Source organism: Diospyros lotus, chromosome 15 (genome assembly GCF_014633365.1).
Source record: "Diospyros lotus cultivar Yz01 chromosome 15, ASM1463336v1, whole genome shotgun sequence".
Lineage (NCBI taxonomy): Eukaryota > Viridiplantae > Streptophyta > Magnoliopsida > Ericales > Ebenaceae > Diospyros > Diospyros lotus.
In genome coordinates, this window is record NC_068352.1 from 26,729,552 (window position 1) to 26,743,937 (window position 14,386).

A 14,386-nucleotide genomic window follows, 5' to 3' on the forward strand; every position below is an offset into this window, starting at 1 on the left:
AATTTTATTTATTATTTTTTATTTTTTATATTTTAAATAGAATTCTTTTATATTTTTAATAGAATTTTTTTAATTTTTTAATGTATACACTTAAATATTTTCTTATGACAATAAAATATATACTTTCTTAAATAGTAAATTTATTTTTAGTATATAATTTTTTATGTATTTTATTTAAAATTACAATATTTTTCATTAAAAATATATCTAAACTTAAAAAAAAAAATAAACATTATTTACACATGACGGGTTTGCTAGTCACATATCTAAATAACTAAATAATTAATTAGTTGTAGTTTAATTATTTAATTATAGTTATTTACATTTTAATTTTTAAGCATTACAAATAATATAAACAATTAAACTAAAACTAAACTAAACTAAACTAATTAATATAAATTAAAATAAAATAACTACAACTAAACTAACACAAAAATAAAATAACTACAACTAAACTAACACAAATAAATTATAATTAAACTAACAGAATATAATAAAAACTAAAATAAAATAAAAAAACATAAAATACTTACTTGAGAGCAACGAAATTAACTGGAGAAGAAGAAGAACCAAGGAATGTGAAGAGGATGAAAATGGCACAGTGAGAGAACGGGAGGGAGGGAGGGAGCGGGGGGGGGCGAGACACTGAGAGAATGGGAGGGAGGGAGGGGGGGCGTTAAGTGTGGAGGGGGAAAGAAGGGGGGATTTTTAAAGGCAAGATTGCGACGGGACGAGTCAGTCCCGTCGCAGTTCTGCGACGGGACTGACGCGTCCCGTCGCAATCTGCGACGGGATTGATGTTCCGTCGCAGTTTTGCGACGGGACATCTCGCTCCCGTCGCTGATTTGCGACGGGAGATTATTTTCCGTCACTATTTTGTGACGGGATACATATCCCGTCACAAAATAGTGACGGTAATTTTTGCCCGTCACTAAACCACTTTAGTGACGGCTTTCCATCACTAAACCCGTCACAAATTAGTGACGGGAGCATCCCGGTCACAAAACCCGTCACTAAAACTGATTTTTCTTGTAGTGATCGACCAACATACCGAAAAATTAGCAAGCTCTAACCATCAAATCTTCGTAGATCTAAGCTTAAACCTTTGACTAGACACAAATCATGCGTACATATATATCATGGATTTGCATTGAAAATAATTGCTAATAAGACTAAAAACATTACCTCTTTTTAGACCAAGACCACTTTTACAATAAAAATTTGGTCAGATCCAAGATCAAGCGGTTGGATTTTACAAAATAAGTGATTTACAAAGGTGTTCTTGAGAAAGAATGAAAGAGAGTGAGAAAGAGATAGCAGAATTGGTGAGGGATTGCGAGAGAGAGAGAGAGAGAGTGCGAGATAGTAGAAGATATAAACCCACGAGAAGAGAGACGTTACTGCCATAGAGATGTTGCGAGATTTCCGCTCAAGATTAGAGGATAAAAAGGAAATGATAAGTTTAAAATGCTATGGCACACACCCAAGAAGGGAGTGAATTGGGTAATTTAAAAAATATGATAGAACTTAAAATCTTTTTATACAAATAAGGTTTTAATGAGTTAAAACATAAAATATGTATAGAATGTCAAATGCAATGCTTAAATGATAAAAAGAAAAAAGATAAAGAACATAAATAACTTATAGTGGTTAGGCTTAAACCAAATCAAATCCACTATCTTATCTCCTCACTAAGAACTTTTCAATCAATTCACTAAAAATATCATATCTCTCCAGATAGACTCTTTAGCAACAAGCTAGGCAATACAAATCTCTTACTTAAACAAACAAACCCTCTAGCTACAAATTAGGAAATACAAGAATGATACAAATGAGAGGTTCTAAGAGTAGACATTCTTAATTACAGTATCTCTTAAAATCAAATACAATGTTTGGAATCAAATGAAATAAATTAAGCACAGAGCCTTAAAAGAAATTAAACCACAAACTTTTGTAAGCACAGAGCCTTACAATGATTTGCAATCTTTGATCAACTCATTTCCATCCATCATCCTTCTTCAAGATCATTCTTGATTTGTATTTATAGGTATCCCACAAGTTTCAAATGAAAACTAGCCATTTTAAGATGTTAGAATTTGAAAAACTAGCTATTGAAAGTTTTCTACAAATTAATCAATCGACATATGACTTAAATGGGTCGACAAATTAAGTTTAAGGATTTTGTTAGTTGACATATTATTGAAGGCATTAGCTGACAGATGCAGGGGTTAGTCGACAGATGAAATGAGTTAGTCAATAGATTGAAAGCATTTAATCGATAGATCAACCTTTTTCAAGCAATCAGTTGATAGATCATTTATGATTAGTCGGTAGAAAACTCTTTTGTCTTTAAAAATTTTAGTTTCATTTATTCAATGATTCAAAACTAATTTGTGAAAATTATTTAGGATATTCTTTTAAATCTTAATACTTGTTTTTGCAAATCTCCATACATATAATTCATTTGGTTTTCATTTTTACAAAAGTACTTGAAATTGATTTTTTGTTTGAAAATATGAAAACTATATATTTGATTTAAGATATAAACCATTCATTTTTTATTATCAAAACCAATACAAGAGTAAAATATCATGAAGTTATGGCGTGAGGTTGCCATTGCGAAGCCTAGAGTTTGTAGCGTTTTTCGCGTTTTGGAGATTTTGAACATGTTTGTGATAAAAATAGCCAAAACGAGATTTTCTTATTTTTAGTTTTGTGTATAATTTTTTTTGTGTTTTAAAAAAGTTATTTTTAAAAATAAATAAATAAACACATTTTTACTATTCTAAAAAATTAAAAACAGCAAAAAAAATAGGGCCTTAGGCTCATGAGTTCTAAAACAAAAAATAAATATGATGCTAAACTCAACAAAATGTGCTTTTGGTGTGACAGCAGGTAAATTCCTTGGGTCATCATCCATCATGAAGGTAATGAGATCAATCATGGGAAAGTCTGGGCCATCATAGATATGGTGGTGTAAGGGAAATAAATAATTAACCTTTCTAGTCAACCCTAAGGTACCACATGGCTTTAAGTGAGCAAGAAAGACGGACCACTAGATGGAAAACAAGTGGAATGAAACCAATCGAAAGGCATAATCACCACTTGCAGTGTCTTTGGACTCAAACAAGTGGAAGGAAACCAATCGAAAGGCATAATCACCACTTGCAGTATCTTTGGACTCGTCACGTGGCAAACACAACTGTCTTTGCATGCAATTAATAAATTATAACACGGTTCAGTGGAAATGACCTAAGTCCTTGAGCCCACGTTTGGTTACATCTCAGAGGGGGCGCCTAAAAAATCATGCATTTGGTTATGCCAGAGTGAACCATAAAAGCTCTTAGCTCTGCTAGTGCAAATATGCATTAACTCAATTTACTTGTCAATCTGCACGTTTTCTATAAATTAAGTATTAATTAACTTAATCGTCAAAACGTGTAATGAAAAAAAAAGGTCCCAAAATTTCAAAAAATCGGTTGATTTTGATGTGGGTCTCACTCTATAGCAACATCATATTTCAAATAATAATATTATTAACCAAAAGTTTAATGCTTTGAAAAAATAACTTTTACTAATGTATTTCTAAGTTAATGCAATAATGCTTGAAAATATACAGAGTCTAACGGTCTTTAATCTTCAATTGTTGGCTTTATATTTAGGCAATTGACACATTGTGCGTGTGTGTGTGTGTGTTTAAATTAAAGTGAATTCAACGTTTAGAGAGGAAAAGAGAAAACTCCACATGTTGGACATGTACAGATGTGGGTTTGGACTAATGTTTTTAAATCAAGTGAATTCAAGGTTTAGAGGCAGTTATCGTACCTTTTAGGGGGGGGGCAACATAACATAATCAAGAGCTTAACTCAAGTTTCTGAAGGAAGATAAACCCAATTCTGATTTGATCATATTCTAATCTTCATCGACAGTATATACACATTGTTCTGCCGAAAATATCGATGTTGAGAAAAATAATATAGTAAGAAAAATAAATGACACTAAGATATAACGTGATTTGATAATTTTGCCTATGTACACAACTAAAGAGCAGTAAGAAAATTTCCACTATGAGTGAAGGAATCTTTACAACCTCAGTCAAAGTATCACTCAATACCCAAAACTCTATTACACCCAAATACACTCTCACTTGGATCTCTCAAAACGTCTCTATTTTGAAAACTAGGGAGGAAGAGATTTTTGGTTTGTCTTGAACTCTAGGAGATGAGGGCGTATTTATAGAAACCAATGACCAAACATGTGGTCATTAAGAGGACAAGTGGCATAATTTTAGCCACAAGTGTGAAGAGTAACGAGAAAATTTGGATTCATAAGTGGGGCGTGTAAAGTTTTTACCAAAGCAAAAATGGAAGAGAGGGCCTGCAGAAACAACAAAAGTAGTGGGGAAAAAGAAGGGGATGATCAAGAATGCGTTTGGTGAGAAATAATACATACTTGGATGGAAGAATGGAATATGGGTGTCGGTATTATGATTGTTAGTTCTTACATTTTGGGCATTTCAAAGCAACTCAAGCTCCTTAATATAGAGGGAAACAAATACTATAAGAATTTTGGGTTTTAGCGACGGAAATATTTCATCGCTAAATAAATTTAACAACGAATTAGTGACGGACTTTTTCCGTTATTGAAGTCATCATCGCTATTTTTTTTTTTTGCGACGAATCCATCGCCAATTTAGCGACGAATTAGTGACGAAAATTTTTCATCGCTAAATGTATTTTTTTTAAATTTAGGCACAAAAGTTTTCATCGCTATTTTTTTAAAAAAAATTATAAAAATATATATATATATTTTAGTGACGAAATATTTTATCGCTATTTTTTAAATTTTTTTATATTTTTATTTTTTAATAAAAAATTTATCGCTAAAATATATTAAAAATAAAAAATTAAAAACATTATTTAGCGATTAGAATATTTCGTCGATAAAACAAATTAAAAAATAAAAAATTATTTAGCAACGAAAATATTGTCGCTAAAACATATTAAAAAAATTAAAATAAAAAAATAATAAATAATAATAAATTAAAAATAATTAAAAAATAAAAAATATTTTAGCTACATTATAAAAAAAGAACACTACAATCCTAACAAACATAAAATTATTAAAAAAAGATAATTAATTAATACTTAAATATTTAAACTTTAAACTTTAAATATAGCCAAAAAAATAAAGGCGAGAAAGCGAGGGCGAGGGCGAGCAGCGAGCGAGAGCGAGACAACGAAGGCGAGGGCAAGGCAGCGAGTGAGAGTAAGGGCGAGGCAGAGAGCGAGATGCGAAAGCGAGGGCGAGAAAGCCAGAGAGAGCAAGAGAGCCAAAGAATGGGGACTTAGGGATTTGGGGGAGGTTTGGGGACTTAACGATTTTTTGGAGGAAGAAAAGGGGGAGGGGAGGATTTGGCCAGGAAAGAGTTCTTGGCTCTTGAATTTATTTATTTTTTTAATATTTAATAACTAAATAAAAATAATATAATTTATAAAAATAATATTGATAATTATTTAATTGATAAAAATAATATAATTTAAATAAAATCTTATTATAATCATTTAAATTATTGTATTTCAAATTAATATTTATTTAAAAGTATAATTATATTATAAATTTAATAATTATAATAAATTAGTTTGATATATTGAATTATTTATTAATAAATTTTTATCTCAAATAATTAATTTTTTTCTATAAATAAAAATTATATTAAACGAAACCTACAAAACATCTACAAATTACTAGGGTAAATCTCGAGTTTCACAAAAAAACTTTAAAAAATAAAAATTCAAAACTTCCACCGCACTTTGGATTCCCAATTACAAAGTAGAACAATACTAATGGATTTCATTGTTGATTGAGAAAATATCGTAGTTAATGGCAGAACCCATCTGATCAACACAGTGTGGGTTCCAGATTGCTGAATTTCATCTATAACTCTAAGAGAAAAAAAGATAGGACAAATAATAAAGAGATGATAACACGAGATAATTTGTTGCGACACAAACTAATGGTTCGAGGAAAGAGATAATGGCGATGGTGATAAGTGATTGATAATTGGTTGTTAATAAATAATAGTTAGTGACTAACAAATACTAGCAAAGAAGAGGGAGAGATCTGGTTTAGAATTTTTAAATTTATATAAAATATATTTATTTTTTTCTTAGTCAACATTAGTGTTTTATACATAACACTTAAAACTTTAAAAATAAAAATTAACCCTTATAATTTTTTTATAGTATAACTATTAAGGAGAAAAACCATTCCATATTTTCGTCCGAAAAGCATTTCGAACTTATCTTAATACTCTCTTATTCTACTCATTTTAACAAACTTTACCTAAATATATTAAATAAATATTTATTTATATATTTATTTATTTTTTAACAAGAATAATATATGTCACTTCTCTAGTTATTTATTATGAATGACTTAATTGTACATTTAATTATTTTATTTCTATATAATTTTCCTACTTATAAAGAGAAAGAGATTGACAAGATAGTTTCTAAACTCCTTTTTATATAATGTAATCTTTCGATATTATTTTATTTTTATTTTTATTTTTATGCACATGAAATATATTAATTGATGTATTCAGAATTTAATAATATTATGATTTTTAAATTTAATATATTTATTTAAATTTTATAAATTAATTTTTTATATTCATCTCATATTTAAATGTATATTTAATTTTTTAAAATTTAAATATTCATCCTAAATTTAAATATTTATAAATTAATTAAATAAAAAAATAAAAAAATTAAAGTTAGCAATGGATTGGATATTCCGTCTCTACGTCAGCGACGGATTATTTCCGTCATTAGATTTTAATAATAAAAAAGTTAAAATTAAAATTTTATTTTTTAGCTACAAAATATTAAACTTGTTGCTAAAACTAATGTTTTATTTTATTTTTTTATTATTTAAACTAATATTAAAATTAATTTTTTTATTTTAAAATTTAGCCATGGAATTTATATTCTGTCGCAAATATTTGCAACGAAATATAAATTTCGTTGCTAAAATTAGCAACAGAAAATAAATTTCATCGCTATATAAAATTTTAATTTTTATTTCTTAATTATTAAAATTTAGTGATGTATTTTTTTTTTGTTGCTAATTTATTATTTTTTCTGTCTCTAAAAAAATATTCTTTTTTATTTTTTAGCAAAGGAATTTTTTTTCATCACTAAATTTGATTGCTAATCCTTAAAAAAAAAAAAAATTCGCAATCCGTCTCAATACCATCGCAAAACAGCGATGAAAATTTTCATTACTAAATATCGAATTTCTTGCAGTGAAAATATACATGTAACCAATCCTATACAGATGGTGGACCCAACAACTCACATATGGGGGCTGCAAAACTCATAAAGAATACATATAGCTAGGTTTCTTAATTTGATCAGGTCCACCTAATGAGGCTATTTTAATTTCTAAATACAAGTGGAGCTAGCTTTATGTGACTCAGTGGGGTTGAACCGATCTCCACTTAGTTACATATATATTGGTGGTCATCCCATTCATTAATATATATTGTATATTAATTAGAGATTTATCGAATTCAACTGAATCTTAATTAAACAATCTCTAGAAGAGGATGATTCCTGCAAGTTTGAGTCATTTTTACAACCTCACTAATCGCTCATACAATTATTTAAGAAATTTTAAATTATCTATTTCTCTTACTATGAGCCCAAGTGATATTGGACTTGTCTTTCTTGTTTTAGCAAAACTCAAATATTGGCCTTTCTAGTAATTAAGGTTTGTGTTCCTTTAATTTTTCTTGTAATTTCAAAAACCTCAATTTTCTAAAACAGTATTTGACTCTAAATTTAACCATGTTAGATTTCTCAGGTCTCTAGTTTATTAGATTTCTGAATTCTCTAGTTTAATTATATATCGTATATATCATAACTTTTCAGGCTCGATATTAATGAAATAAATTGAGAAAATTAATCTTAAAACAAATTATTAATGAAATAACTTGTAATTTTGGTGAGTTCGAATTTTGTAAATCTTAAAAATATCTATCATCAATTTAGAATATGTTTGACCATGTGATGAGAAGTGAAAACAAATTACACAAAAGATTTGGCACGAGGACTTTTTAAGTATTTGACCAAAATTAAAAAACATTTTTTCAATTACTAACAAAATAAATGAAACCAAAGCATATTTCTTAGATGATGTGATCTAACACTAAATTATTTTTTTCTTAAAATTGACTCTTATAAAAGTATCTTACTTTTCAAAAACAAAAATTTCACCGGAATACCAAACTAGCACTTATTTTGCATCTATATATGGCTATATTAGGGTTAGAATTATAACAAAATTCTACATAAAACACACACACATACATACATACCAATTTCTTGTAGAAATTTTGATATTACTAATTGGACCATACAAACTATATATAAATACTTTTTCTTGGACAAAGTAACAGATTAGTGGATCCATTTCCACGTGGCTCATATCCAACACTTATTTATGCATAATCTTTACTACTACTAACTATATATGATCCCCATATAAGAAGAACTTAATTACTTATGATTATTCTAAGCACTAGAGACGAACGGATAAATCTCATAGCGGATGTTGCAGCTTCCACCAACAACTCTCCCTCCTTCTTTCCCGTTGCAGCAGCTGGGAAGCTCATCAATGGCGCCATCCAGACACTTCTTGCAATCAATGGAGGAAAGGTCTCTAGTGCACTGAACCAGTCCGTACAGCTTCTTTGACCCGCCGAGCTGTGAATCCCCGGCAGCGTACATTCTCCGCTCAACATGAGCTTTCTCCGCTAGTTCAACCAGCAGATCTTTAACCTTCCGATTAAACGAAGCTGGATGGCTCACATTTCTCAAGTTCCACATGTAGAACTTGTTTTGCTCGTCAATCTTTCTGAAGAAATCTGTGTTCGAGTACTTCAAGAGACAGTTGTCGTACCTGTTAAGATTAGATAATCAAAATTTAAGTTTATTTATAACTCTACTACCATAATTACCTATAAATCACTAAAAATAATGCAACATTATTTGTTCTGTTATTTTAAAAGATGGATCGAAACAAAATATTCGTCGTTTCTAGCCTCGTGTTCTTTTCAAACAGTACGTACCATATGATCGCCTGTTTTTGCTGCGCGCAGCGCTGGCGAATCTCGCCGCCTGCCTCGGCGACGCAGGTTTTGCAAGTGGTGGCATTGGCGTCACCTCGACAGAGAGCGATACCGTTGGCTCGGTCGTGCTTGAACCCGACAGAGGCGGCTCCGAACCCAGTAAATGGAGCTCTGAAGGTGAGGGAGCCAATGAGTTTGTTCAGGTTTGAGGCATAAGTGCTGGCTGCAGTGAAAGTTTCAGAGGTGGAGCAGATGTGGAAGAGGGGGGAGGCTCCAATGGCGATTTGGAGGAGGAGAGAGAAGGAGAGGAGAAGGAGAGCAGAGGAAGAGGTTGAAGAAGAAGACATGGTGATGAATGAGCAAGTAATGGGGAGAGATGGATGAAGTCCATGGCAGAATATTGCAGGGTTTATATAGGGATTAGGGAGAGAGCGAGTGTGAAAATCATATGCATTTGGATGATGAGAAAGCTAAAGTTCAAAAGGCTGACTTTTCTTCTTTTGGGGTTGTATGGTTTAGGCTGCGCTACATATAAGTGAAATTGTCAAATGTCTAACAACTTGTAGTTTCATCCCATTGTTTTCTTTTTGCCCCCTCTTATTTGCATTTAACGTTTTTGTTTTGGTTTTAGTGGCGCGTTCAAACATTTGCTAATTTTACTTGATATATTTTAAATATGATCAAACATTTGCTATATGAAAAATATTCAAATTCTTAGAATTAATTTATATTTAATACGTTTTAACTGAATAAATTTGATATGTATATATATATATATATGTATAATTTATAATAAATAAGCAAATAAAAAAAAAAGAGAAAATGAAAAGATTATGTTATTGTTCAATGGAATGAGACTCACGGTTCAGACTTTAAAGAGGGTAAATGAAAAGTTTTTGTGCTTTTTTTGTATGGAATGAGGATAGTTGGGTTTCCTAAATAAATTTTTTAGTCGAATTTTTAAAAAAAATCATTTAGTACACATTTTAAACTTTTTACCCTTAAAAATTGCGTATTAATCTGAATTTGTCAAATAAATGTGAGTGTAATACTTTTCTGAAAAATACAAAATAATTTGTGTATCAACTTATTGCTAATAAGGTTCTAGAGCTCTTTGCTAATAAGGTTCTAGAGCTCTAGTCTTAATTTTGTACCATATTCCGTAAAGAAATAACTAATGTTGAATGAAAGGCTCTGTTATGTTATTCGTGTCGGTTAACTCTTATATTGCCCGACATAAATTTTAAGGGAGGAAATGGTGTATAGATCCCACATGCATTCGCCATGGCACCCTCTCCTTATTAAGTCTGCATCAAATAACATAAGTGTTGCCCGACACAAACAATAGAACAAAATTCATTAAGTGAGTGGAATCCCAATTAGTTTCAAAGGGAAGACACTATCAAATTGAAGTCATTCTCTCATTTTGTTCCACAATACCATTTGCAAAACTGAAGATGATTCAATGCTTTTAGCACAAATTGAAGGAAAAATTAATTATGTTTTACAACAACAAAAAAAAGATATTATTAATCATAATTACAATTCCTTAATGCATCAACACTAAATTGGTGGCACTAGTACTAGTACATTAGGCAATCTTGCACTAATTAATGTCACCTCATGATTTTAATATAAAATCACTAAATTGACTTGTTCTATTACATTATTAATAAAATTACGTGTCGTGCAAAAAGGTAACAAATTTTTAATTTAGTTGGTTCTTATCCTTCTTCACTTCAATTAAAAAATTAAAAAAAAAAAATAGTGGATAGCACCCATGCCTTGACCAACTTTGAATATACTTAGCTGGTTTGAAACTTAATTATTCCAATTCCAGAGAAAGGTAAAACGTTTCTAGAACAATAAATACTGGGCTTCATCGCTGCTGGCTTTGGCACATTAACAAATAAAAGTACTAGCTAGGATAATATTAAAATGTTAATAGTTATATTATTATTATTATTATTAATTTTTTAATAATACTTTTTACTATTTATTATACTAATTTTAGCTTATTTACAATTTGCAAATTGGTATACATGTAAGCCCTTTTACCAGTCTGAGCTTTATTTATTTGGGACTTATTTGGTATAAATTTTTTACTTAATTTTTTTTGGGCTAAAATTTTATAGAAAAACTCAAATTTTTTTATTTTAAAAGTATAAACCATTCTTCAAATACAAAACCCAACCCATTTTCTAAAGTTGTAATAACACTAAAAGCCCATATAAAATAATCTCCAAGTCGGCCCAGCGCTGCCTATTAGTATTAGCCAATTTAGTTTTGGGTTACATATTCAATGACATAGCAAAACAATATTATGTTTCTACACAAGACTGGTTCATGTGTTCATTTGAATATTTTAATGCCTTTTAGTGTATTTATATTTTTATTATTTTTTAGATAACAAAAAAGAAAAAAAAAAACATCTTGCTTCAAGTTTCTAAGTTTCCATTTTAATTTTAAAATATTTTGAGATATTTTTTATGTGTACATCGGCTAAGAGGCACATTTTCGAAAGAACCCAAGTTTAAAAACAAAAAATGAACATGTTTGTCGACAAACGAACTTGGGAGACCCTCGGGGAACAAAGGCGCTAGTGAGATCGACCCCTTTAACAGATCCACGAATGAGGTCTTGAAAAACTCTCTTAAGAAATTTTTTGTAGGGCAATTCTCTGATATTAAACATAAACTATTGCTTAAAATCTTCTGTTTGATAGTGAGAACAGACAATTTTGATATTACAAAAGGCCTTACCACCTATCATCCATCACCTCTATAAACAGGAGATGGTCATTCTTTTTCATATACACACAAAATATTACACTAAACTACGAGTTTAATTTAAGTATCAAAGCGTTTGTGGATGGAATACTCTATGCCCTTTAATTGGCTTCTTTTTCGTAGAATCTTGACAACTTCAAGATAATTTCAACTCCGTTCAACTAATTAAAGACAAAAAAAAGTCCTTAACAGGTAGATATCAATTAATTCAAGAAGGTGTGTGGTAGGTGGTATAGAAATCCATAAACATCCAACCTTTGTTTGGAGTAGGTACAAGGTAGAGGCTAGGTAGGGCCTAACTGCTGTTTGGCAATTTTTATATTATAAATTCAATGAAAAATGAGACCTGATAAAAGATCCATGTGAGGGCCTTTCGTCCAAACTTTGCTTGATTTAGTCAAAAGTTTCTGGATATAATTAAACAATATTCTTGTGACCAAAAGTCAAATTTTTCACCGAGGGCACAAGCAGCTCAGTCTCAATATTTTTTAGGAGAATTAAATCATAAAATTTAGTGACAAAATTCGAGCACGAGACTAACATTGACTATATAACGACTAAATTCAAGGTTTCTTAGGACTAATGCGTGTATGATCTCAACCGTCAAGTTATACTCGTGGGAGCAATAATATTCTATATCTTACATATACATATATATATATATATATATAAAGAGAGAGAGAGAGAAAGAGATGAATGCTTATTCAAGTTTTTCTTCTTCCTCTTTCTACCTGTCAGATTCAAAGCCTCTCATGTTCTGAAACTTGCATTCCTCTGGCTTGAATTATAGTCTTCTTGAGCAACCCAACAAGCGAGAATCACGGCGGTTCAGGTGCTGTTTGAATTTAAATTTAGTTGATTTAATATTATTGTTGTATCATAATTAAAGGCCTATTAAAAAGCCTAAAAGTTTAAAATATCTTTCCATATTTTTCATATACGAGATCTCACACAAACGCATAAATTAGATAACTTTGATATGCAAAAACTTCTCTAAAAAGATAATCAATTATGCATAAAGAATTCTAATTCTAAAATAATTTTGAAATATAATGATAAACGTCATGCATAACAATTTTAGTCTCAGTCAAATTAAAATTAATCAAAATAAATATTATCTATAAAAGATAGATGTCATATATAATAATTATAGTATCAGCCAAACTATAATTAATCAAGATAAATGTTATCTACAAGAATTTTAATTCTATTATACTTTACAATACTTCATATTTCTCTAAACAGGCACTCATTCCTAAAAATGTACTACAATGACGTTTTTTATATTAGTTTCAATACAATTTTTTCATCATATTTAGAATATGTTTGATTGCACGCATTTTCTATGGAAAATATGTAATTTCTATGAAAAACAATCAAACACTCTTAATTTTTCCATGAAAAAATATGTATGGTACAACTATTTAAAGTTTCTTTCCATGGAATTCATTTTCTAATGAGGTATGATGGTTTTTATTTTCTAAGCAATATTAATTCTAGTTAATGCAATCAAACACACCTTTAGTGTCTAATTTAAGCATCGGAGTGTTTGTGCAAGGATTTCCCTACGCCCTCTGATTATTTTCTTATTTTTACAGATTTAGCTAACTTGACGACGACGTTTTCAGTCAAATAAATTTATTATTATATCCAGACAACAACAATTATAAACTCAATAAAATTTGTATATATATTCAATTCATATAATTCAATTATTGGTGATAAGAAATAAAGAGAATAAAATTTTTCACTTTCAAACTTTAAAACTTTATGATGATTTAAGAGTCCAGTCGCTAGCATTTGGAGTGAGATGAAATGTCTTATGTGAACGAAAATACAATGAGGGATGCCTGGGACCTGTTGGGATTGCCACTCTGATGTTTAAGTTAATTGAGAACATATAGGAATTGAACTGAAAAGTTAAAAGAGCGCTAAAAGAATTGTATTGTATGGGCCTTTAGCCTGCATGCCCTTGTCCTCGCCCTCGACATTTGTTTTATGGTGCAGTGGCGTGTTGGCCTGCGTCCCCTCTTCGTGAATGTCAATCATCATTCCTCTTGTTTTTTATCTTGCAAAGTCCGAGGGACATGGATCGTGAAGTCGATCATTACTATCAACTCGGCTTCACCAATCATTAAGATAAATATATTTTAGTTGTAATCTACTGGAATTAGTTAAATTGATGAAACTCTTATCTTGTCTTTCTTCGTTGCTTGGAGTCCCACTTATCCTCAACTTAGATGGAGTTTTCATAGATGCTTATAAATGGATTCTCGATAAGATTGCAATCGAGCCGAATTTCACTAAGCTCAGGTTCGACTCAATTAAGTTAGTTAATATCTAGGCTCAAGCTCAGCTCGAGCCTTAAAGCCCGGCTCAAACTCGAGCTCAGTTTATGCTAACCAACTTGAGCTCGACTTGGGCTCAACTTGTTGAAAGTTTGGCATGAGCTCGGCAAATG

The 14,386-nt window shown here is 30.3% G+C and overlaps 1 protein-coding gene across 1 annotated transcript; it reads right to left on the bottom strand.

Moving 5' to 3' along the window:
* Window positions 1–8,376: 8,376 nt before the first annotated feature.
* LOC127792203 (cysteine-rich repeat secretory protein 38-like) lies at window positions 8,377–9,527 on the bottom strand. The gene is made up of 2 exons (XM_052322627.1): window positions 9,137–9,527; window positions 8,377–8,967 (listed from the first exon to the last, which is right to left on the bottom strand). The coding sequence occupies exons 1-2, from the start codon at window positions 9,481–9,483 to the stop codon at window positions 8,580–8,582; spliced, it is 735 nt and encodes a 244-aa protein (XP_052178587.1). The 5' UTR covers window positions 9,484–9,527; the 3' UTR covers window positions 8,377–8,579.
* Window positions 9,528–14,386: the final 4,859 nt, after the last annotated feature.

What these genes read in the sequence shown, in the direction of transcription:
- LOC127792203 (XM_052322627.1), bottom strand. Translation starts at nt 9,483, where the DNA reads ATGTCTTCTTCTTCAACCTCTTCCTCTGCTCTCCTTCTCCTCTCCTTC. An exon ending in CAAAAACAGGCGATCATATG is followed by an intron (nt 8,968 to 9,136) that starts GTACGTACTGTT and finishes TAATCTTAACAG; the next exon opens with GTACGACAACTGTCTCTTGA.